At 46.1% G+C, this 22,042-nt stretch overlaps 1 protein-coding gene across 1 annotated transcript in view; it reads left to right on the top strand.

Annotated features, from left to right (window-relative positions):
* Positions 1 to 21,781, top strand: part of COL18A1 (collagen type XVIII alpha 1 chain) — a 108,882-nt gene extending 87,101 nt beyond the window's left edge. Inside the window, exons 27-39 of the mRNA XM_038748676.1 lie at positions 196 to 270; positions 1,613 to 1,655; positions 2,779 to 2,841; positions 4,676 to 4,719; positions 7,161 to 7,292; positions 8,706 to 8,850; positions 8,975 to 9,048; positions 10,668 to 10,796; positions 13,092 to 13,124; positions 14,349 to 14,645; positions 15,547 to 15,744; positions 16,559 to 16,674; positions 18,303 to 21,781. Of these exons, the coding sequence (XP_038604604.1) occupies positions 196 to 270; positions 1,613 to 1,655; positions 2,779 to 2,841; positions 4,676 to 4,719; positions 7,161 to 7,292; positions 8,706 to 8,850; positions 8,975 to 9,048; positions 10,668 to 10,796; positions 13,092 to 13,124; positions 14,349 to 14,645; positions 15,547 to 15,744; positions 16,559 to 16,674; positions 18,303 to 18,519 (1,566 nt within the window). The 3' untranslated portion in view covers positions 18,520 to 21,781. The remainder of the gene's footprint in view (positions 1 to 195; positions 271 to 1,612; positions 1,656 to 2,778; positions 2,842 to 4,675; positions 4,720 to 7,160; positions 7,293 to 8,705; positions 8,851 to 8,974; positions 9,049 to 10,667; positions 10,797 to 13,091; positions 13,125 to 14,348; positions 14,646 to 15,546; positions 15,745 to 16,558; positions 16,675 to 18,302) is intronic.
* The last annotated feature ends 261 nt before the right edge of the window (positions 21,782 to 22,042 follow it).

Here is a 22,042-nt window from a genome sequence, read left to right on the forward strand (position 1 = left end):
CTCATATCCATCAGCATCATTCCTGTGTCCTATTCTGTAGTATAGAGAGGCCAGCTAAGAAAGGGTTTTGCAACTCCAGATGCACTCCCACAAAAAGCTGTTCTACTTGGGAACATCATGTCCAAGCTGTTTTCCTTTTATGATTTTTTTTCTCCTTCGATCCATTTAATTCTTTCATTCATGCTCCTTCTTTAGGGTCTGCCTGGTCCTCCTGGCCCCCCAGGTCCCCCCGGCCCCCCTGGTGCTTCAGTTCCTCTCTATGACAGTAATGTAAGTAACCCACTCACGCGTTGAACTCCACTTTCCCATCCGCTCCTGCCACACTCAACCTCCCCACCTCCCACCGTCAGCCTCCCCCAAATACCTTAGAAAACTCAGACTAGTGACCACTCTGCATCTACTCTCCTAGAGTAGATCTGCGGTGTTTACAAACTGTTTATCGGCTTAGGTGAGCCATCCCGGAGATGCTGGCTGATGTGACCTTTGCCCTGCTTGTTTGGAATGCAGTATGCAGAGCAGGAAGGCATATAGAGGGAGGGGGAATGGGAAGTGAGGGGTAACAATGGTGGGAGAAGAAGAAAAAGAGAAAAAAATTGAATGTTTATAATTGCTCAGGGATGGAAGAGTGCTCCGGATTGTCTCTTCAGGAAATATTTTTACCTTTGAATTCAAGCTATTTCCTATAATGACAATACAGATCAGTCTTCCTTCATTCTTCTTTCTGAAGCATTTACGGAAAATCCATAAGGGTACCTCCAAAAAACCCAAAAGATTAAATAGTTCACAATCAGCTAGCTTTTTGGAGGTTTAGAAAGTGCTGTTACAGTGATAGTCCAAGAACGGGACTGGTCATGCCGAGATTTGAGTTTTGAGCTTGACTCTTCCACTGACTAGTTAGTTTCACTGAAAAATAATTGAAAGAATATGCAGAGCTAGGAGAATTGGTATCATTCAGCCTGTAGGAAAGAAGTGTGAGGAGGACTTCCTCATGAAAGGAATTGATTTGGAGGGTGGGTAGAGGCCATTTTCTTATTCTTTCATCACCAAGAAGGATAGAGAAAACAACTGAATCGAAGATTGGGTTTCCTCCAGAACTTGTCCACATTCCTTCTCTTGAGGTCTTTCTGGCTAGGGTAGATGCCATACAGTCTCTCTCTTTCCTTCCCTGGGGTGGTGAGGCAGATGCTTGGATGGGCATATTAAATGAGCAGGCTTTGCCCAGGTGTCCTGAGTCCCACAGCTACACAAAGATAGGCTCAGCACCCAAACCCAGGTCTTTAAACTCCCAGTCCAAATGTTGGCCACCATACCTTCAAGCTGGTTCACACCAGTTAACCACATCAAGGGCTCTTTCACACATCAGAAGTTTTTAAAGTGTGTTTTTTCCAGGCCTACTAGATAATGCAAGCTACCCATCCAGGGCTTCAGTTCCTCCTCTCTGTCAAATGAATGTGGTGACATTTGAACAGAGATCAGCCCTGGTTAGTGACAGGTCAACCGCGGATGCCTTAGGTGAAGGTGGCTTGGAAAGGTGATGTTTGTGGGTGGGTAAAGGGAAAGCTTCAATGGATGCCTTTTCACTAGTGTGTTTCTTCTGGGTGCTTGTTTTCAGGCATTTGGTGACACTGGGCCTCCTGGGCCTCCAGGATTACCCGGTAAGGACAATTCAATGAACCAAAGTAGGTACTTCTTAAGGGAGCAGGGGGAGCAGTCCACTGTAGTACAGGGGGGCTTTGTAATCGAGGGTCAGGCTGTAGGAAGGCCTTGTTGACCTGATGAAGGCATGGTAGCATCTCTCCTTCATCTGTTGTAGAATTCTCTTATTCCTTCTCAGGTAAAATCTCTCAATTTCCCCTTTTCAACTGAAGGATGGTTGTCTGGATTCTGGCACTTTGCATAATTATGCATAATAGTGATGGTATTTGTTAAGCACTTACTATGTCCAAAGCACTGTTCTAAGCACTGGGGGGATACAAAGTGATCAGGTTTTCCCACATGGGGCTCCCAGTCTTCATCCCCATTTTACAGATGAGGTAACTGAGGCACAGAGAAGTTAAGTGGCTTGCCCAAGGTCACACAGCTGATAAGTGGCGGAGTCAGGATTCAAATCCATGACCTCAGACTCCCAAGCCCATGCTCTTTCCATTGAGCCACGCTGCTTCTATGCATAGCCAAAGCCCTTGGGCCATTTAATTACTCTGTGGTTTCTCAACATCCTTGTAATGTCAATAATGTCATTGTCTAGCTGGGGGGTTTGGGGAGGGGTTTTTTTATTTGTTCTGTTTTGTATTTGTTAAGCACTTACTATGATAACAATAATGATAATAATTATTGTGGTATTTGTTAAGTGCTCTCTCTTACTATGTGCCAGGCACCATTTGAAGTGCTTGGGTAGATACAGACTAATCAGCTTGGACACAGTCAGTGTCCTACATTGGGCTTGCAATCTTTATCCCCGTTTTACGGGTGAGTTAACTGAGGCATAGAGAGGATAAGTGACTTGCCTAAGGTCAGGCAAGTGGCAGAGCTACAACTAGAACATGGGTCCTTCTGACTCCCTTTTCCGAGCTCTAGCTGCTAGACCGCACTGCTGTGTCTAATATTGCAGTATTGCCCAGCTAAAGCAATTTCCATAAATCTGAATAGCATTCCTGCCAAGGCTGAGTCTTGACCTCCGAAACGCCCAGCCCTGCATGCGACTAAACAATAGTGGTTGGTGGTGAATGTTCTCTGCTTCCTTAAAACATGAACACTTCACTCTCTGTTTGTTTTCTTTAGGTTTTCAGGGTACCCCTGGACAGAAAGGTGAAAAAGGAGATATCGGTCCTGTAGGGCCCCCAGGTAAACAGTCATTCATTTTTTTAACAAAAGAACAAAATAAAAAAACCTTGGACTTGGTGTAGCTACAGGATGGGCTGGGGAGCTTGGATCAGTCAATCAGTGGTACTTAGTGCATGCCTACTGTGTGTGAAGCACCTATGCTAGGGAGAGTCCAATACAATTGAGTGGACATGATCCCCACCCTGAAACAGCTTACAGTCTAATTTGGACTGACAGTTGGATTGCAATTTGATGATTGCAGCAGAGGAGAAGCGTCTGTCATACTGGTGAGGTTTAATAATATGAATGGCCCAACCAATTCATATAGAGCCTAGTCCAACTTCTTTCCTTTCTTGAGTTTCTGAGTGTCTTAACCAAAGAAGGCAGAAAGTGGGATGTGTGCTTTTTCCTGCTCCTCCTCCTCCTAAAGATAAATATGGTGGACTGGTAGCTATGTTTCTGAGACTCTGGTTAAAAAAAATTGATTTCTCTCATGCCTATTATTTATTATGTATCTTGAGTTTTCCCAGTTGTTGGTCAGTAACTACTCGACTAAGTGACTCTTATTTACTGACTTTCAATATTGAGCATAATATGAAAAAATCAGTAACAGGGACCGGCTAGTGGTTCATGGGAAACTGGGAATACATAGTTGTGATGTAATACTGGGAAACCTTGAGTTGGTTTCATGACTAACTTGAAATAATAGATTTCAACTCTCTTGATCCATGTGAAGTTCCACAAGGGTCATTGTTAAAGGATCTAATGGTCCAAGCCTGTACGTTGGTGACCAGCGGGTCACACCGGAAATTAAACCGTGATAATTGTTCATTCATTTATTCATTCATTCAATCTTATTTATTGAGCACTTACCGTGTGCAGAGCATGTACTAAACGCTTGGGAAGTACAAGTCGGCAACATATAGAGATGGTCCCTTCCCAACAACGGGCTCACAGTCTAGAAGGGGGAGACAGACAACAAAACAAAACGCATAGACCGGTGTCAAAATCGTCAGAACAAATCAAATTAAAGCTGGAAATCTGAAGAGAGAAGCTAGGGATAAAAATGGCATTGCTACTACCTCAGTCTTTGAATTAAATAAGGTGCACATCAAACAATACCAGTGGTATTTGCGGTATGGGATGAGGCTCGCTATAACCAAAGTACCAACCAAACCACTAAATCCTTGAGTAGAGTTCTCATTTGCAACTTGACCTGCCAAATAGCCTGCAGATCTCTTTCTAATTCTGAATCTTTATCTCTTAATAGATTGTGTGCGTGTGTGTTTGTGTGTGCATGTATATCAACCATATTTATTGAATGCTTATTGTGGGCAAAGCACTGTACTAAGCACTTGGGAAAGTACAATATAACAGAGTTGGTAGACATGTGCCCTGCTTTTAACGATCCTATAGTCAGGAGGACGAGCTTACAGTCTAGCATAGTATACATGTATGTGTATACATGCATATTTAGTATTTATTGAGTGCTTACTTCATCAGAGCACTGTACTAAGCACTTGGGAAAGTAGACCCAATCCCTGCCAGTGATGTTACAGTTCACCCATGGATGCACATGTGACTGAAAAGGCCAACCTGAGACCCACAGTCCTGGCTGTGTTCTCCACTCAATTAATAGATTAACTTTTAACAAATAAGAGTCTTTCTAGCCGATAGTGTTAATAAAGGTAGTTATCTGCTTTTGAAGTACTTAACCTAATTTTTATGATGTTTTAAAATTCCACTTATTTATTTATTTTTGACACCACCAATATGTGATATTCTGCAATGGGAATGTAGAGGTGTCATTTATTTCAGGAAGTGTCTAACTTTGATCTTTTTAATGCTCTTGCAGGACCATTCCCATATGATTTCAGCCAGTTTGGGACCAGTGTTAAGGTGGGTACAGTTCCTTATTGAAAGTATTTTTTTCAAAATGCCAATTCGGTGGTAAAAGGAAAAATGGAAAATGCAGTCTGAAGCAAGTAATCGCAGTGAAATATTTGCACCACTTTATTATCATCTCAGAACTCTGTTTACAAAGAGTGTTTCTCCTGTGGTACCTTGATTCTAGTTCCGAGCCACCAGATAATGTCAAGGAGAGGAAACTGTTTGGGGCAGATCAGCTTGGATTGAGTGTACCTATGGTGGGGCATTATGCCTGTGTCCAAAAGAAGACCCTGCCTCACTGATTGTTTTGTTTTGTTACCCCAGTCTCAGTTTTCATAGTCATTATTTTACCTGTATAATTTGCCATAGTTTCATTTCAAGATTCCCATGACTATCTCTCTGAACACTACACATTCACTCTCCAGTCAGTCAGTCTTCTTTACTGAGCGCTTACTGTGTGCAGAGCCCTATATTAAGTGCTTGGGAGAGTCCAGTGTAATAGTAAACAGGCTCATTCCCTCCCCACAATGAGCTTAAAGTCTTATCTCATTAGTCTCCACATTCAAGCTATCACAAGTGGCATCACTTTGAAGCCCAGCTTTTCTTACTCTGCTTTTGGCTTTGTATAAAGCACCGTACTAAGCACTAGAATCAGGTTAAACACAGTCCCTGTCCCCAATATGGCTCACATTTCTAAGTAGGAGGGAGAAGAAATATCTCCATTTTACAAATGAGGAAACTGAGGCACAGTCTTTTAAGTGACTTGTTCAAAGTCATGAAGTGGCCAAGTGGCAGAGTGGGATTGGAACCCAAGTCCTGCCAGGCTCATACGCTGTCCTCTATCCACTAGGTCACACAGTCTTTTTCATGCTCTCTTTTTGTCACCCTGGTGTGACAGGTTTTTTTGTGGCCAATAGTGGACATTAGCAGAAGGTCTGAGCCATGTTTTTATCCAGGTTTCACTTGAGATCCTCAGGATGGATCAGTTTTTGTATGTTCCAGCAATAAGTGGAGAGATCCATCCTGAAGATGCCAGGGGAAGTGCTGGGAGAAGCAGCGAGGCCTAGTGGAAAGAGCACAAGCCTGAGGATCAGTAGAACTGGGTTTTAATCCTTCCCCTTCCACTTGTCTATTCTATGATCTTGGGCAAGTCACATAATTTCTCTGTCCCTGTTAACTCATCTGTAAAATGGGGGTTAAAGCTGTGAGCTCCATGTGGGATAGGGACTGTCTCCAACCTGATTATCTTTCATCTACTGTGCCTGATACATAGTAAGTGCTCAACTAACATCATAAAAAAAGTAGAGAAGATGTTGATCCAAACAGCCCATGGAAGGGCTATTGAGATTTCAAGGGATGATCCAATGATATTCTAATCAGAACTGCTTGGTCTCTTAAGTTAATAGAAGGCAGAGATTGCATCAGTTTTAACTTGATCTGGGCTCATCCCACAGCCCCGCTTTATTCACAACAAATGGGTGGTTAAAGTATGCCTTCTTATAATGATAGTCTACATCTAGTAGTCTTTGCCAAAGGGTTTTCAATAAATCTAGGAAAGAAGCTCAATTAATAAATACCAAGAGTTAAAAAAAATGAAACTAAGTTTCTCTGCTCTCTTTGTGGGCAAGCAGTGGTCGATTCATACTCTGCTTGCCTGTGACCATCTGTGAGAGCGGTTGACATTGCTACCTGTGAATTATGTGCTATACTAAGGCACTCAGTTCTCAAATAACACAGGGAGTTAATAATGGTGGTATCTGTTAAGTGCTTACTATGTCCAAACCACACTGTAAGTGCTGGAATAGATTCAGTGCAATCAGATCAAACACAATCCCTGACCCACAGGGTATTCACAGCCTAACAGGGAGCGAGAACAGGTATTTACCCTATTTTCCAGATGAGAAAACTGAGGCACAGAGGAGATAAGTGGGTGGCCCTCCAGGGCCCACAGCAGGAAAGTGGCAGAGCCGGGATTCAAACCTAGGTCCCCTCCTGACTCATTTGGCTTGTATTGTGAGGCGAATCAGGTTATCTTTTGGGGTGGTGATTCCAAAGAGGGATAACAGGACTGTTCGATGAAAAAGGCAATTCAAAGACCAAAGTGAAGTATTTGGAAACTACCGTATTTCTCAACTCCATTTCCTCCTTACTTTGAGTGAGGCCCTGTTGGGAATGAACTGTGCCAGGTAAACCCTCTTTGGAAAGAGCCCCCTGGAACCACTTTGGGTTCTCTGTCTCTAGGAAGTGAGAGAGTAGGGGCATTGAATCAGTCACCACACCACTCAAGCAGGCCAGTGGGCTTATTACTGTTTCTATGGTGTCCAAGATTTGGGTCCTCATCAAAATGGCTTCTGTGATGGTTCAAGACCACCTTTAATTTTTCTTCTGTTCATTTTATTTTTACTTTCTATACTCTGTCCTTTAAAATGAATGAAAACCAATATCTCCAGGGTGAAAAGGGAGCACGAGGAGACGCTGGGCAGAAAGGTGAACGGGGTGAACCTGGAAGTGGTGGATTCTTTGGATCAAGTGCCTCCGGCCCCCCTGGCCCTCCTGGCCCTCAGGGGTATCCTGGAATTCCGGTAAGAGGCTGTCTCACGCTCCCCAGCTCTTATTCTCACCATTTAGCCAGAGGCCCAAGATCACTGATAAGTGTGGGATCTTCACAATTCCTGGACTTGTGTTGAGAGAGAGAGAGAAAAAGCATTTCCTAATAACCAGCTCTCAGCCTGGTCAGAAAAACCTCAGGACCGTTCTGAAGCTAACTAACTCTTCTGCGAGAGGAACGAGTAGAATCAGAATTGACTAAGAGGGAAGCACCTCTTTCCTGGAGGGGAACAGTGAGGATTCCCTCCATAAGTGCCTGTTTCAGCTCTTCCCATTGCCCCAGGCTCCCAGCTTTGATCCTTTCTTCAGAGAGGGACAAAATGTAATTTTCTAGGACAGGAAGTAGGGATGGGACAACCTCTGTCACCCTCTGGCTTGTTTTTCCAGACCTCCTGCCGTTCTGGGATCCGGTAGGGTGGTTCTCCAGGGGATGCAGGCTTGGGTAATATTAGCCCAGTTCCCAGAGAGAGTGCTCAGCCAACCCCTTTCCAACCCCCTGCCCAGCTGTGGTTAACTTGGAAATCATCTCTAGGGAGTGCAAGTCTGAGGACAAAAGTGTTAAAGTCTCCCTGTCTGAAAATCACTGTGAAGGGTTGTGTGTAGGATTTGGTTGTTGGTTATTTGGTTATTCCTCAAGACTCCCATAACTCCCTTCCCCCCTCTGTCCCCCTGGACTTAGTCTGAACTGTCACTCTTGCTTGTTTGAAAGATCTTTAAAAAGCAGTTCATCCCACTCATTCACCCTGGTAATCTCTTCCCTGTCTACTCCCTATGCAGCTGGGAAGCTAATGTTGTCTTAGCTTGCTATGTCACTGTCTCCCCTTCCCCACCCCATTCCTCCACCCTTGCTGTTTCCCATGTCCCCATCCACCCTCAGTGCACATCCGTCAGCCCTACCCTCTCTCCTTTCAATTCCCCCGCACTTCCTCTGGGAAGATTGAGCGGGATGCGGGGAAAGGACCCTCTCACCATACCCCTCTGCCAGGCCGAGGAAAGATGAGTCCCTTCCCTTCCCTCCTGCCTCAGAACCTGCACATTGTGGTTCCAGCTCCATTTCCTCTTCATCAACTTGTGGAAATGTTTGGGAATGGATGAGGGCAGGTGGGGGCCCAGAGCGAGGGCAGCTCTGTGGCACAGCGAGGATGGGAGCATGAACTCGTGTCACTGTTTCAGCCTGGTGGTTGGGGACTCGGGTAGAGCCCCCCACAAATAGCGGCTGCACTGGCTTTGTACGCCCAGCTTGGGGTTTGAGCAGGTGGGATGGGCTCCAGATCCGGGCACTCGGGCAGCTGCGTGATTGACCTCTGCTCAGTGCACGTTTTCTCCTCGGAACCCCATATTTTGGCCGCAGAGAAGACTCACCATGTATTCTATTGTCTCATAATCAGGGTCCTAAGGGAGATAGTGTAAGAGGCCAACCTGGCCCCCCTGGAGCTCAAGGACCCCCTGGCATTGGATATGCAGGGCGACAGGGACCTCCAGGCCCTCCCGGGCCCCCTGGACCACCCTCCTTTCCGGGACCACATAGGCAAAGTAAGTTGTCCTTCATGAATATATCTGAAACACCGTTTGGAAGAAAATTTGTCTGTTTCTGCCCAAGACTGACCCCCTCAGTGATGAAACTGATATCCCAATGTGTGGACTCATTCCTTTTCAGCTATAACTGTTCCCGGACCTCCAGGCCCCCCGGGTCCCCCCGGCCCCCCAGGAACCACAGGACCATCAGCAGGGGTAAGGAGCAAAGACAAAATGGTCCTGGGATCGGTTGAGGATCCACTTGCAGGTTGATCAGGCCACCTGGAAGCCAGGTCACCAGCAAGGGAGCAGGATCTGAACTGGAAGGGGAAGAGGATACGTTCACTGAGTGTTTTGGGGCCACACAATGGGTGGCGGTGGCGTAAATCTGCACAGTGGCGGGAAATTAACCACCATGAGTTTCCCCGGTGGAGCGGCTTGCAAACCTTAGATCTGGTCCGTAATAATAATAATTATGGTATTTGTTAAGTGCTTACTGTGTGCCTACCCCTGTTCTAACAGTTGGGGTAGATGCAAGATAATCAGGAAGGACACAGTCCCTGCCCTACATGGAGCTTACAGTCTCAATCCCCATTTTATAGATGAGAAGAAATGAGGCCCAGAGAGGTGAAGTGACTCATCCTATGTCACACAGCAGATGTGGTGGAGGTGGGATTATAACCCACATTCTCTGAGTCTCAGGCCTGTGTTCTTCTCACTAGTCCATACTTTCCAGGGGAACCACCCACGAGGCTGCCAGAGATGCTCCGTTAGGTCAATCATCTGGTCGCGCCCACCGTGGTTGGAAGGGGGCTCCCTCAACCAGGGTAAACCCAGGGTAGAAAGGGAGACGGGTTCTGAGCCCAATTTGCTCCAGTCTTCCACATCACTTCGAAATGTTAGTCCCGCCCGTGAAGTAGGAATTAAAAGATGAAAAAGTTTTGGCTCACTGAAAAAATCAGGGCATGCATACTGAGCTTAGGGAATATTACCAGCTCGTTGGGAGAATGGTGTGAGGAAAACCCACAAACCCTAATTGAATTGGAAGTAATTGCCAACACTTTATGAGATGGGAACAGAATTTGGCTGAATTGTTTTGGAAAATAAAGATGACTGGAAAGAGTTTATATGCAGAGGTTTATTCCAGTTCTCAAATAAAGACTATAGTATCTCTGAGAAAGACACCGAGGACATTAGAGGGATTATAAAAGTGAGTGGGCAATTCCACAAAAGTTACATTGCATTTTTCATATTATTTCTAAGGTCACTGAAAGTATTTTTCTTGCCCAAAGCAGCCTGGGGTCTTTGAAAGCTCGGGTTCCATTTTAAATGAAAATACAAGATAAATTAGTCTGTTTACTTTTTCAGGTCTGTCCAAGAAGATGAACTTGGGCAAGAAATGTGTCTACCAACTCTGTTATATTGTACTCTCCCAAACACTTAGTATAGTGCTCTGCATATACTTAAGTGCTCAATCAAATTTATTGAGCACTTACTGTTTGCAGAGCACTGCACTAAGCACATGGGAGAGTACAATATAACGGACATATTCCCTACCCACAATGATCTGTCATAAGATCAATCGATTGATTGAATTGGAACATTTAAGCCACCTCCTTATGTGCTATCTTCAGCACCTGATATAAATGCAGCTTTCCAGGAGAAGTGAAGGTTTGAGTTTTGCACATTAATAGCTATAAGTAATGTGGGTGGACTTGTTTTTCACCCCCTTCTGCCATTTTCCTCCTTGCCAACACATTCAGAGCTTTGTCTGAGAAGAAAGCTGTTCTTTCTAGGAAGAATAAATATTTGTTTGCAATTTTGTTTCCCAGCAGCTGAGAATTTTGTCAACATACCAAGCCATGCTAAACAAAGCCCATGAGCTGCCAGAAGGGTGGGTTATCTTTGTGGCGGACAGAGGCGAACTTTATGTCCGGGTCCGGAATGGATTCAGGAAAATCATGGTGAGGATTTTATTAAATATTGAAAAGAATTGATCCGTAGTCCAGGGTGTACAATGCTGTAGGCATATCTTAGCCTCTGTCAATTCAGCAGATCCTTTAGCATTTCTGTTGTTGCGTTTGTAAAACCCAGATACTAGCTCCCTTGAGGGGATGGAAGACAACAGTAGAAAAGAAAAAAATAATTTAATCCTTTGATTATTCATTTGTTTAACTTGTTTTTATCATGTTTGTCAATGCCTTTGCTGTTTTGCTGATTATATGTTTGGGCCCCACTACCCCACGCCGTTAGATTGTAGATTGTAAACTACTCGAGGTCAGGAACTGAGCCCTGTACTTCTAGCGTGTGTTCTCAGCACCTCATTCAGTATTCTGCAGTTGAAGTAATAGTACTCATTAAGCACATACCTTTCGCAGAGCACTGCACTTAGTGCTGGGAGAGAAAACACAGTTGGGAATTAGATGTGGACACAGTAGACTGGTGTACACGGTATGCCCTCAAAATATACTGCCGATAATGATGCAGATGATACCTGCGAAGTTAATAACTGATATTAGAGACCTCTCTATCACTTTTCCTGCTACTTTCTCCCCACCTCCACTCCCAACCCCACACCTCTGATGCCTTCCTGGGGGCTTAGAAACAGCCCAGTGAGTCCCAATCTACAAAATGTTGGACTCAAGTTCACTGAGGTGCTTGTGCTGCCCCTGTTCCATGTGGCTGAAACCCATGTTGACTGTAGGCCCTGAGGTCATGTCAGGGGTACAGGCCTGGACTGTGCCAACTTGTACTTCCCAAGCGCTTAATACAGTGCTCTGCACACAGTAAGCGCTCAATAAATATGATTGATTGATTGATTGGTACTGCATCCATGATGGTTGGTGGGGGGGGGGGGGGGGGGGGGGGGGGAGCAGGGCATTCTAAGGGGGCAGGCTTGCTCTGGGGTTGTCCTAAGCAGGCTGGGGTTTGCCAGAGGAAGGGCCAGGTGATTCTGGGCCCCCTCACTCGATCCTGGTTTTCTCCTTTGCCTTTCCCAGGGCAATCTGGGACCTCTCAAGGCACCCTGCTTCCCAGAGCCTTAGGATAACTGGGGCCACCTACCAGCCTCAGGGAGTGTCACCCCCAGCATCTCTGGAACAGCTCATCCAGCCCAGACTTTCAGTCTCTGGGGACCAAGAACGGTCTGGGACTCCAGGGAGATCCCCGAATGCATCAGGCCAGGGGACCCTTTGGACTGCACAGAGCCAGTTGTAGCCCTGAACTTGCCTGGCACATATTCTATCAAAACATGCCAAAGTAATTAACAAGAACCCAGTAATATGGCAATTTCAGTCTGGGCACAAGATTATTTTTTATTTGTGTAAAATGGGTGACTTGTATGGGATTTCAAAAGAATGGATAGCAATGTCAATGAAATAGATAAGGTAGGAACACAGTCCGGTGGTTTTAATATGAACGGGCTTGACTGACTCCAGGCATTTTCCCCTTTGGCTTCTGTTCTGTTTAAGATTTCATTAGATTGGACAAGTTCGCTCTGTCCCCTGAGCCTCAACCTGGATCCCACCACCCTTTCAGTTCTGGGCTGTCAGCAGCTTCTCTGACTTCCCTGGTTTCCTCAGTGAGTGGAGATGGGAGTCTCTGCCATCTTCCCAGAGGAATCACTTCCCTCTCAAAGCTCCTTCAAGGTTGAGGGGCCACTTTCTTGTTTTTCAGCCTAGCAAACTTTTTCAGTGTGCTCTTGCCTCTAAGGAAAGTTCCGAAGCCTCTCATAAAGAGGAGCTCTTGATCTCATCTATCTTGCCTCCAACCCCTCACCCACATCCTACCTCTGGCCTGGAATGCTCTCCCTTCTCCAATCAGACAGATAATTGCTCACCTCCACTTCAAAGCCTTATTGAAGGCACATCTCCTCCAAGAAGCCTTCCCTGACTAAGGTGTCCTCTCTTCTTCTCCCACTCCATTCTGTGCAACTCGTACTTGCTCCTTCATTCATCCTCCCTCCCATCCCCACAGCATATTTGTATATATCTGTAATTTATTTATATTAATGTCTGTTTCTCTCTCTAGACTGTGAGCTTGTTGTTGGCAGAAATATGTCTGTTATCATATTGTATTCTCTCAAGCACGTAGTACAGTGTGCGCACAGGAAGCGCTCAATAAATATGATTGAATGAGAGGTTGGGTTCTAGTTGCTGTTCTTTTAGGCTGTAAGCTCCTTGAGGGCAAGGACCATGTGATTAGTACAGTGCTCTGTGCATAGTAAACGCTGAATTGATTATGTTTTTGTTTTTTTTCAGCTTGAGGCTCAGATTCCACTCCCACAGGGATCGGTAAGTGAGGGTCTCTCCTTATCTTTTGGGATCAATCAAGGATCTCCACTGGAATGGACCTTGCTATAGGTCCTGCAATACATTAGGGATCCAACGGTTGGAGGCTGAAAATAAGAGGCATGGAAATAGTATAATAAGTGGGAGAACTGAAATACCTAGGATTGTAGGAGTAATGAATGGGGCAAATAGATTTTCGTTCATTTAGAGTTTCATGGGGTTTGTTTTGTGGGTACTGTTTGAGTTAAAATTATAGGTAAAACCGTAGGAAGATATTTAACTACTTTTAGTTGAAAGATGCCATAAACGGTGAGGATTATAAGTAAAATAGTTATGTATCAAGTGGATGTGTCTAGTTGGGGTATGTCATAAAGGAGAAGAAATATCTCGGTCTTTAACTTAAAAGGTTACTGCTACTATAGCTTCTTTATGAGGATAACATTATTGAAGAAGATCAATTTTCGAAGTACTTTAATGGGACTATTTCGAGTACAATAGGTATAAAGCTATGATTTGAACCACAAATTTCTGAGCATTGACCATAAAATAAACCTGGATGTGTTGATGTAATGGTAGCCTGATTAAGTTGGCCTGGAATGGCATCTGTTTTTAAACCTATAGATGGGAGAGCTCATGAGTGTAAAACATCTTCAGATGAAATTAACATGTGGATTGGTAGTTCAATAGGTAGGACTAAATGATTGTCTACTTCTAATAAACGTATTTGCCCTGCAGTTAGATCTTGGGTGGGGATTATGTAAGAGTCAAATGCCCTTTCCCTTCTGTTCTATGCAATGGAAAGTGTGATAGTCCTTGTTCCCAAGGACTGTAGTGGGAGTCAGAATGGAGACTCTCCTCAGTGACTCTGTCCTTTAAATCCAAGCGTCATCCGTAAAAGGTCCCAAGGAAGCACATTTGTCCTCTCTCTCCCCCACTCCCTTAGCATTTACGTCCATATCTTGATACTTTATTGCTTCTCCCTACCTCTAATTTATTTTGCCGTCTCTCTCCCCCCAGTAGATTATAAGCTTCCTGAAGCCCAGGATTGTGTCTACTAATATATTGTACTCTCCTAAGTGCTTGGTACAGTGCTCTGCACACAGGCACTCAATAAATACAAGTTATGATTGATTGATGATTGATTAAAGCCATGTATTGCTAAGCAAGGAATAGGGCAGTGGGAGGAGGATCTGTTAAAGAGGCACTGTCGCTCTTTTGACCCACCAGGAGAACGAAGTGGCGGTGGTGCAGCCCCCCGTGGTTCAGTACCCCCAGTCAGGCTCTCAGTTTAATGACGGCAACAACCCTTACCCCCGCCGAGAACAGCCTTACTCCACCGCCAAGCCCTGGAGGGCTGACGATATCCTGCCTGGCTACCCCCGCTACCCGGATCAGTCCAACAGTCATCAGACTTACCATGGGGCCCAGCATCACCAGGAGCACCAACACAGCCTCTACCCAAACCTACGGCCTGAATACCTCACCCCATCCCCAGTTCACACCCATCACGACTTCCAGCCTGCTGTGAGTATCCCCTGCCTCCCAGATATCCTGCTGAGCAAGGGGCTTTGTTGTTCTTGCCCAGATTTTCCCCTGCCCCATCTGAGCATTTGTTTAAGAAGCTTTCCCTGGGCTCTCCACAGTACTTATTTTCCCAACCAGCTTTTCTACTGCCTTCAGAAGTATTTTTTAAGATCTTTGGAAGTGCCCAGATTTGCCTCTTGCATACGCTTAGAGGCCTTTGGAGAATGAAACTGACTATTGCTCCAAGTTCATTCTCATTCCCTGGCCAGTAATGGGTCTACTTTTTTTGGAGACTCACTGTTTCTGTTCCCTCCCTGTTCACTGAAAGCTACCTGTCCATTCACCAATGCTAAGACCACCCACGAAACGGCAAAAGTGAAAGGAAAAAACCTTTTTTTTTATCTTTGTGTACATTATTGACCTATCTTAACTTCTTGTGACATGAACCATGTGGAAGTTAGGAATCGTGAAACCCAGACCCTCCGGTCCCCCAGGATTAGGCCGAGGGGACCCATGTGATTTTATAATCTCTGTTCGGTTTTCAGACCTGAGGTGGCTTTGGGCTTCTGCCATTGCTGGCTTTCGGCAAAACTGAACTAGAGATGAAAGCTCCTCCTTTTCTCTCTCCTTGTCTTGCAGCCATGCTCTGCCTCCCAAAGACTTCGCCAGGAAGTTAACAGGATAGACAAGTAGAGAGCTGAGTTCAGAACTGAAGTTCAGGGGTTTTTCTGCTTAAAGAAAACTCACCGGGGCAGAGCTTTGGGTTGGGCAACTTTTTCCTGTTCCCCTCTCCCTGGTTCCGAGGACTGTGGGAGTGAAGCCAGGGAGTATACCCGCTCTCCTCTGGGCAACCCTTGTCTGTTGGTTTTGTCACCAAGGAATGTGTCTGTCCCCTTGTCAGCTCCACCTGATTGCGCTGAACACCCCGCTGAGCGGCGGCATGCGTGGCATCCGGGGCGCCGACTTCCAGTGCTTCCAGCAGGCCAGGGAAGTGGGCCTGACTGGCACCTTCCGAGCTTTCCTATCATCCAGACTTCAGGACCTCTACAGCATCGTCCGGCGAGCAGACAGGAACGGGGTGCCGATCGTCAACCTCAGGGTACGCCACCACAGACCCCGGGGTGGGGGTTCAGCACAGTGTGGGGTGACAGTTGGCCCGTTATCTTTGGAGCAGTGGGACCATCAGAACTGTGAATGCTGAGTCTCTGGAGCACCAGCCTGCTGATTGGTTTTCTTCAGTGAGAACGATATCTTTTGCCATAGTTCAGGCATCACTGGGCTCCGGGCCAGTTTCAGGTGACCAGCCTCAGGCCAAGGCTCTTTGATTGGTGATCCAGACCACCGGAGCTGGTCAGGAAGCTCTGGGAATGGGGCAAACCCCTAGACAGTGCTCAGCAGGCAGGGCTCCATCTCCCTCACCTCCCCAGAGCCACCGTGGCTGTCCTGACTGTAATGGTGGAGAGCCCACATTCTGCCTGTCACTCCTCATCAATCCCTCACTGCTGAATGGCCTGCCATCCCCTACACATACATACACTCCCCCCCCTCCTCCCCAACACACTCTCTCTCTATCTCTCACCTGCCCACTGCCTTCTCTCTGACAAGTGAGACACTGCACTTGAAAGAACACCTCCCTCTGCCATAAAGTACTGCTTATCATGGCAGATGGGATAAAGCAGTGATACTGACTTGAGCTTTGAGCCCGCAGTAGGCTCTGGGGTGATCAGAAATCTCTGGATTCCCAGTAAACAGTGTTGAAACAGTAACAGGCCAGCTGAGACGGGGTTCGGAATCGGATAACTGCCCAACAGTTTTCTTTCATTTTATTTTAGCAATATTAGCTTAAAGGTGAAGTCACTTGCCTGTCTCTCTCTCCCTCTCAATTCCATTTCTCCCTTGGCTCTTCCCCGAAGGATGAACTTTTGTTTAACAACTGGGAGGCCCTTTTCTCTGGCTCAGAAGGCCAGCTGAAGCCTGGCTCTCGCATCTTCTCATTCGATGGTAAAGACGTCCTGAGGCACTCTTCCTGGTAGGTTCAAAATGTTTCATTCATTCTTTGCTTCTTTGTTTCCACTTGGTGCGCCTGGCAGAGAGGAGAGTCGCGAGGGACCTGGTTTAGTTTCCACTTGGAGCCTCATTTCCAAAACCCCTCAAAGGTTCCAGTGGGTTAGGGGGCGGGATGGGGAAGTGAACTGTATTTAGCGGAAGGCTGGTGGCTGAAGTCAGACGGGGCAGGGTCCTGGGCTTGCGACTTGCTACATCGCTAGCTTTTAAAAGGGAAACTCTAAACCAGAAAACAAATTCCCTTTTTTGACTTTCCCCTCAGAGTCCCACATTTGAATTGATAGAGGAATTTATGACAAATGGTTTCAGGCTAGTTATGACCTGAACAGAGGTCCCCATTCCACAGGGTCCTCGGGGACTTCGGCCCCTGCAGATTTCTGAGCTCCCAGGCCTGCTCGTTCCAGGCCTGTGACGTGATGGGAAAATTTCCGGTCAGGCTCAAGAAGATGCCAAGTGGTGGCTTTCTGGCCAATGAGCTCTTTGAAGCCTGGCCCCTCTCAGAATCCCTCCCCCTGCCAAATGCCATCCTGTTTTCACCCCCTGTGCTCAGAATGAAAAGTTGGCTGTCCCAGAGTTAGAGTTCTGTCCTGTAATCGTGGAGCTGTGGCAGGGGATATTATGCAGTAACTTCATCACCAAGGAAAATGAGTTGCTGTGAGGATTCTATTTCTGGAGCAATCTTTATGTGGAGGGAAAAAGGGAATAAGGCTGATGGTGAAACCAGTTTTATAGAACAGTGCTTCAGTGCTTAGAACAGTGCTTTGCACATAGTAAGTGCTTAATAAATGCCATCATCATTATATTATTATTATTATTATTATTATTATTATTATTATTATTATTATTAGCAAATGCGTGAAGGAGAGCAGCAGCCACTACTGTATACTAGACTAAAACTGCTTCATAGGTGCCCAGAGCTGTCTGCCTGTCTGCATGACATCCCAGTGTCCCCAGCTCCTTAATAATAACTAATTATGGTGGTAACTGTTAAGTGCTTACTATGTGCCAGGCACTATACTAAGTACTAGGGTAGATACAAAGTAATAATAATAATGGTATTTGTTAAGCACTACTATGTGCAAAGCACTGTTCTAAGTGCTGGGGGGGGATACAAGGTAATCAGGTTTTCCCACGTGGGGCTCACAGTCCTAATGCCCATTTTACAGATGAGGTAACTGAGGCACAGAGAAGTTGTGACTTGCCCAAAGTCACACAGCTGATAAGTGGCAGAGCCGGGATTAGAACCCATGACCTCTGACTCCCAAGCCCGGGCTATTTCCGCTAAGCCACACTGCTTCTCACGCTGCCAATCGTGTTGGACACAGTCCCTGTCCCTGATGGGGCTCACAGTCGTAATCCCCATTTTACACATGAGGTAACTGAGGCACAGGGAAGTGAAGTGACTTGCCCAAGGTCACACAGCAGACAAGTAGTGGAGCTGGGATTAGAACCCATTTCCACTAGGCCATGCTGCTTTCCTGGCTCCGTAGGAGATGCCAGAGTGAAGGAGCCCGCTGAGGTGCTTCAGGGCAGAGCGAGATCGAAGTGCATCCCCTCAGGCCTGGGACCCTCAAACCCCCCCCTGTGTTTCAGGCCACAGAAGAGCGTGTGGCACGGCTCCGACTCCAAGGGCCGACGGCTGACCGAAAACTACTGTGAGACCTGGCGGACGGACGAGGCCGTGGTGACGGGCCAGGCCTCCTCCCTGATGTCCGGCAAGCTGCTCGAGCAGAAGCCCATGAGCTGCAGGAACGCTTTCGTCGTCCTTTGTATCGAGAACAGCTTCATGACCTCCTTGTCCAAGAAATAGAGGCCCGGACCGCAAACAATGGATGGACAGGAGGAGGGCGAGGGGGAGCGGGCGGAGAGACCCCCGCCTCTCCCCCCCACCCAACCGCCGCAGGACAAGGCCGGCCGGGCTCCCAAGGCGGGCAGTGTTACCAGACAGAGTAACCTAGCCATTGGGTTTACTTGTACAGCTCATACGTTCATGTAATCAATCAAGAAATAAAAGAAGCCAAAGAGTGTATTTTTAAAAATGTTTAAAACAAAACAGCCTGATGCTGAGACTGTTTCTCCCTTCTCTTCCTCTACCCAACTCACCTGAGGCCCATATTCCTCCATGACCCCACCCAAAAGTCATTTAAAATGGCTCCTGAAGCCTAAGCTGAAGGGAATCTGGACCCGAGGCATTTGGTTGGCCTTGTGTCCCTGATCCTCTTCACCTAACCCAGATGGTGCACGCCCCTTCTTCTCTACACTGAGCATTTTAAACTATTACACCAAGGTTGAAGGGGGTGGCTAGTTCCCCCCTTTCTATGTCCTTTTTCTTCTCTATTTACAGGATGCTCCTTTTATCCAGAGACACCAAGGGTTTGTAGCTTTGTCAAGCAGAGGCACTTACAGAAGCGGTTGCCTAAGCAGAGACGGCCCTCACGAGTTAAGACGTTTCTCACCTGGTTCCGATGTTCTGTTTGGATTGACGTTTCCCATCCGGGAATGCCTCTAATCATGTCCCTCTCCGTGGTCGGCTCCCCAGGTAGCCAGCCTGCTACAGATCGAGGGCCCGCTGCCAGTTAGCCCCACGCCAGGGCTTCCTTCCTATCAGTCCCTTGACCATTAGAGGCCCGTCCTGACCAAACAAACAGGGCTTGGTTTTCTCAAGGCTCTTGGTTATCCCTGGAACTTTAAAATCCAAAGGGGTTCCTTCCCAAAGGGAGCTAGCTCCACTGAGAAACCTGTGTTTGGGATGCTTAAAACCCGACTTCACATTCCCACTTGGAGTCTACTCTCCTTGCAGAGCAGAGCCCTGTTCCTGCCCACGCCCATGGAGGATTACAGCTCTGCTTTTGGCTGTACCCAATTAATATGTACTTTCTTCTGTATTCAAAAGGCAAACCAGCATCCAGGACCTGTGGTACAGGCTTCCTGCGTATCTCGGGGAGACTCCAGGAGTGGTGCAAGTGGCCTGCTTTTAAAAAGCCCTCAGGAACTACCTCTACCTTCAGTTGTCAGTCCTAACCAACCCTCTCCGGGGATGAAGAGGCCTCTTCTTTTCTCCCTGGATTGACAGTCTAATCTCAGTGCAGATATCCATTGTATTTCCAGCTGGCGTTGCTTCTCTGGCCATAGAAGAGGAAGTAAAACTCCAGCCCAGCAGCCACTGAGGGAGTCCACAGTCAGTCCTCACACTACACTGGCTGAATTCTCCCTTCTTTTCAGGTTTGGTGTATGATATTTAAAGAAAAGAAAAATGAAATTCAGGTCCGGCCATAGAAAAGACAATGTTGAATGTGGTACTAGGTGTGAAGATTGCAATTGTTTGTCCAAAAAATTAGGAAAAAAAACTGTTTTGGGTTAGTTTGGTTGGTTTTTTTTTTTAATTTTTAAATTCAGATGTTCCCCTCACACCCAGCCTGTTGGGTGAGAGTGTTTTGCTTCACTCTCTGTGGATTAGATGCTGGTTTCTGGGGTTTTAAGGATGTGGCTGGAATTCAGGCCCCTCCTTCCTCTCATTTCCTTCCTGAAGAAGTATCTCAAATTCTCACAGGACAGTGGTTGCCTCAGATACTAAAGGGCTCAGCCTGATGGCTTTTGATTTGGGACACTTCTCCATCCCTTCTAGAAATTAGCCTTGATGCCTTCAGTAGAGCAGTTTTCTGTGAGATCCCATCTGCCCCCCCGGCCAAATGCACAAACCCAGGAGAAAATGGCATGATGATTATCCACCTTCAGCTTGGGTTTTTCACATGACATGACTGGAGCCTCTGGTCCACTGTGAAAACCACAGAACAAGAGATTGCTGAGATGTTTTTCAACTATTCACCCCACCCTTATTCACTTCCATCTCTATTGTGTAGCCATGAGACAGGCTAACTACTGAATTTTAACATGGTCACTACAAGCATGGAGATGTTTTGTCTCTGGACCACTGCTCAATTGGATATACTGTTTTAAACTAGTGACACCAGTCAGAGACAGGCACTAAAAACAATTCTGAGCGAATCTGTTTGATCTTTTTATCAATGCTAATTTTTCTGTAAACTGGGAAAGAAGGGCCCCTTGCCACTCTTGGCTTCCACAGTCCCCAACTTCTTGCTTTCAAAGCTTCTGGCTTGTATTCTCCTGGGCTAATCTTTTAAGGAGCTGGGAAAAAATAATTGGGAGGCAAAGACTCTGAGTGCACCTCTAAGGGGGAGTTGACATGAAAAGCAAATAATTGTGGGACATGCTGGAGGAAAGAGCATGAGTGGAAAGAGCAATAGATCTCAAGTACCAACTGTCAGTTTAAAATGCACAAAGGGGTTATGACTAGAAACAGATTATTAATGTTTACCTACTTGCTCAGAGCACAGAGAGCCTGTTTCTTGCATGTGCCTAGGAAAAATCAAGATGGTCCTGTTGGGATTTTTGAAAAGGATGGAGAGATTTGGGGTTTAAAACCAGATCTGGCACCTGTACCTTCATCTGGCATTGGCTTGAGTGGTATGTGGCAATTTTGTAGTTAAAACCCTTAGAGGCCTGAAAATGTTTTAACTGCACCATGAATGGAGAAGAGGAACACTGTAGGACTTGCAACTTTGGGATGGGAGTGTGGTGGTGGAGAGAGGGAGAGTGAGAGAAAGTGTGTGTGTGTTTGTACATGAACAAAAGAGAAAAGCTTCTATTCAGCCACTAAAGTGAACCCAAACTACAAGTTTGAATGTTAGAATATGTGCTCATCAATTTAAAAAAATCACATTTTGCGGTTGTTTTCTATTGGCATCCCAGCCATGAGCTGTTCCTGCTTCCAAGCCAGAAATCTGGGTGACCCATATGTGCTACTTATGCATTTGTTAAGCACTGATTAGTCTGAAAACATGAGGTGCTAAATATTCGATTAACTTTCTCATACCACCCTGGAGTGATTATAACAATCTAAGCCACCCAATTTATCTATATCTTACTATGTCTACTGTATTTTGTGTAAATGCAATTTAAAACCTGTGTAAACTTTTATTTTGTCTATTGTGTGCTACAAGCCATTTTCGAAAGGCACTGACTGAATAAAGAATATTTCCTCTTGGACCTGACATCGTTGTATGTGGAGAGTTTTATCTTTTTCCCCAGAAATGCCAAGCTGGTTGGAAAATGGCAAGACTGCTTTGGGTGATGGAGCTGGTGCTTTTAAGATCTCAGCTGGCTCTCCTTCCAGAAGAATTATTTAAGCTCCCCCCAGACTAGCCTTCGACAGTTCACTTGAAAGACGGGGAAAGAGCAGGAGGCCCCTGCTCTTCCCAGTTTCCTGAGCACCACCAGTTTTCGAGCCTAACTGACGCTTGGAAGCTGATTGC

Source organism: Tachyglossus aculeatus, chromosome 7 (genome assembly GCF_015852505.1).
Source record: "Tachyglossus aculeatus isolate mTacAcu1 chromosome 7, mTacAcu1.pri, whole genome shotgun sequence".
NCBI classification, from domain to species: Eukaryota; Metazoa; Chordata; class Mammalia; order Monotremata; family Tachyglossidae; genus Tachyglossus; species Tachyglossus aculeatus.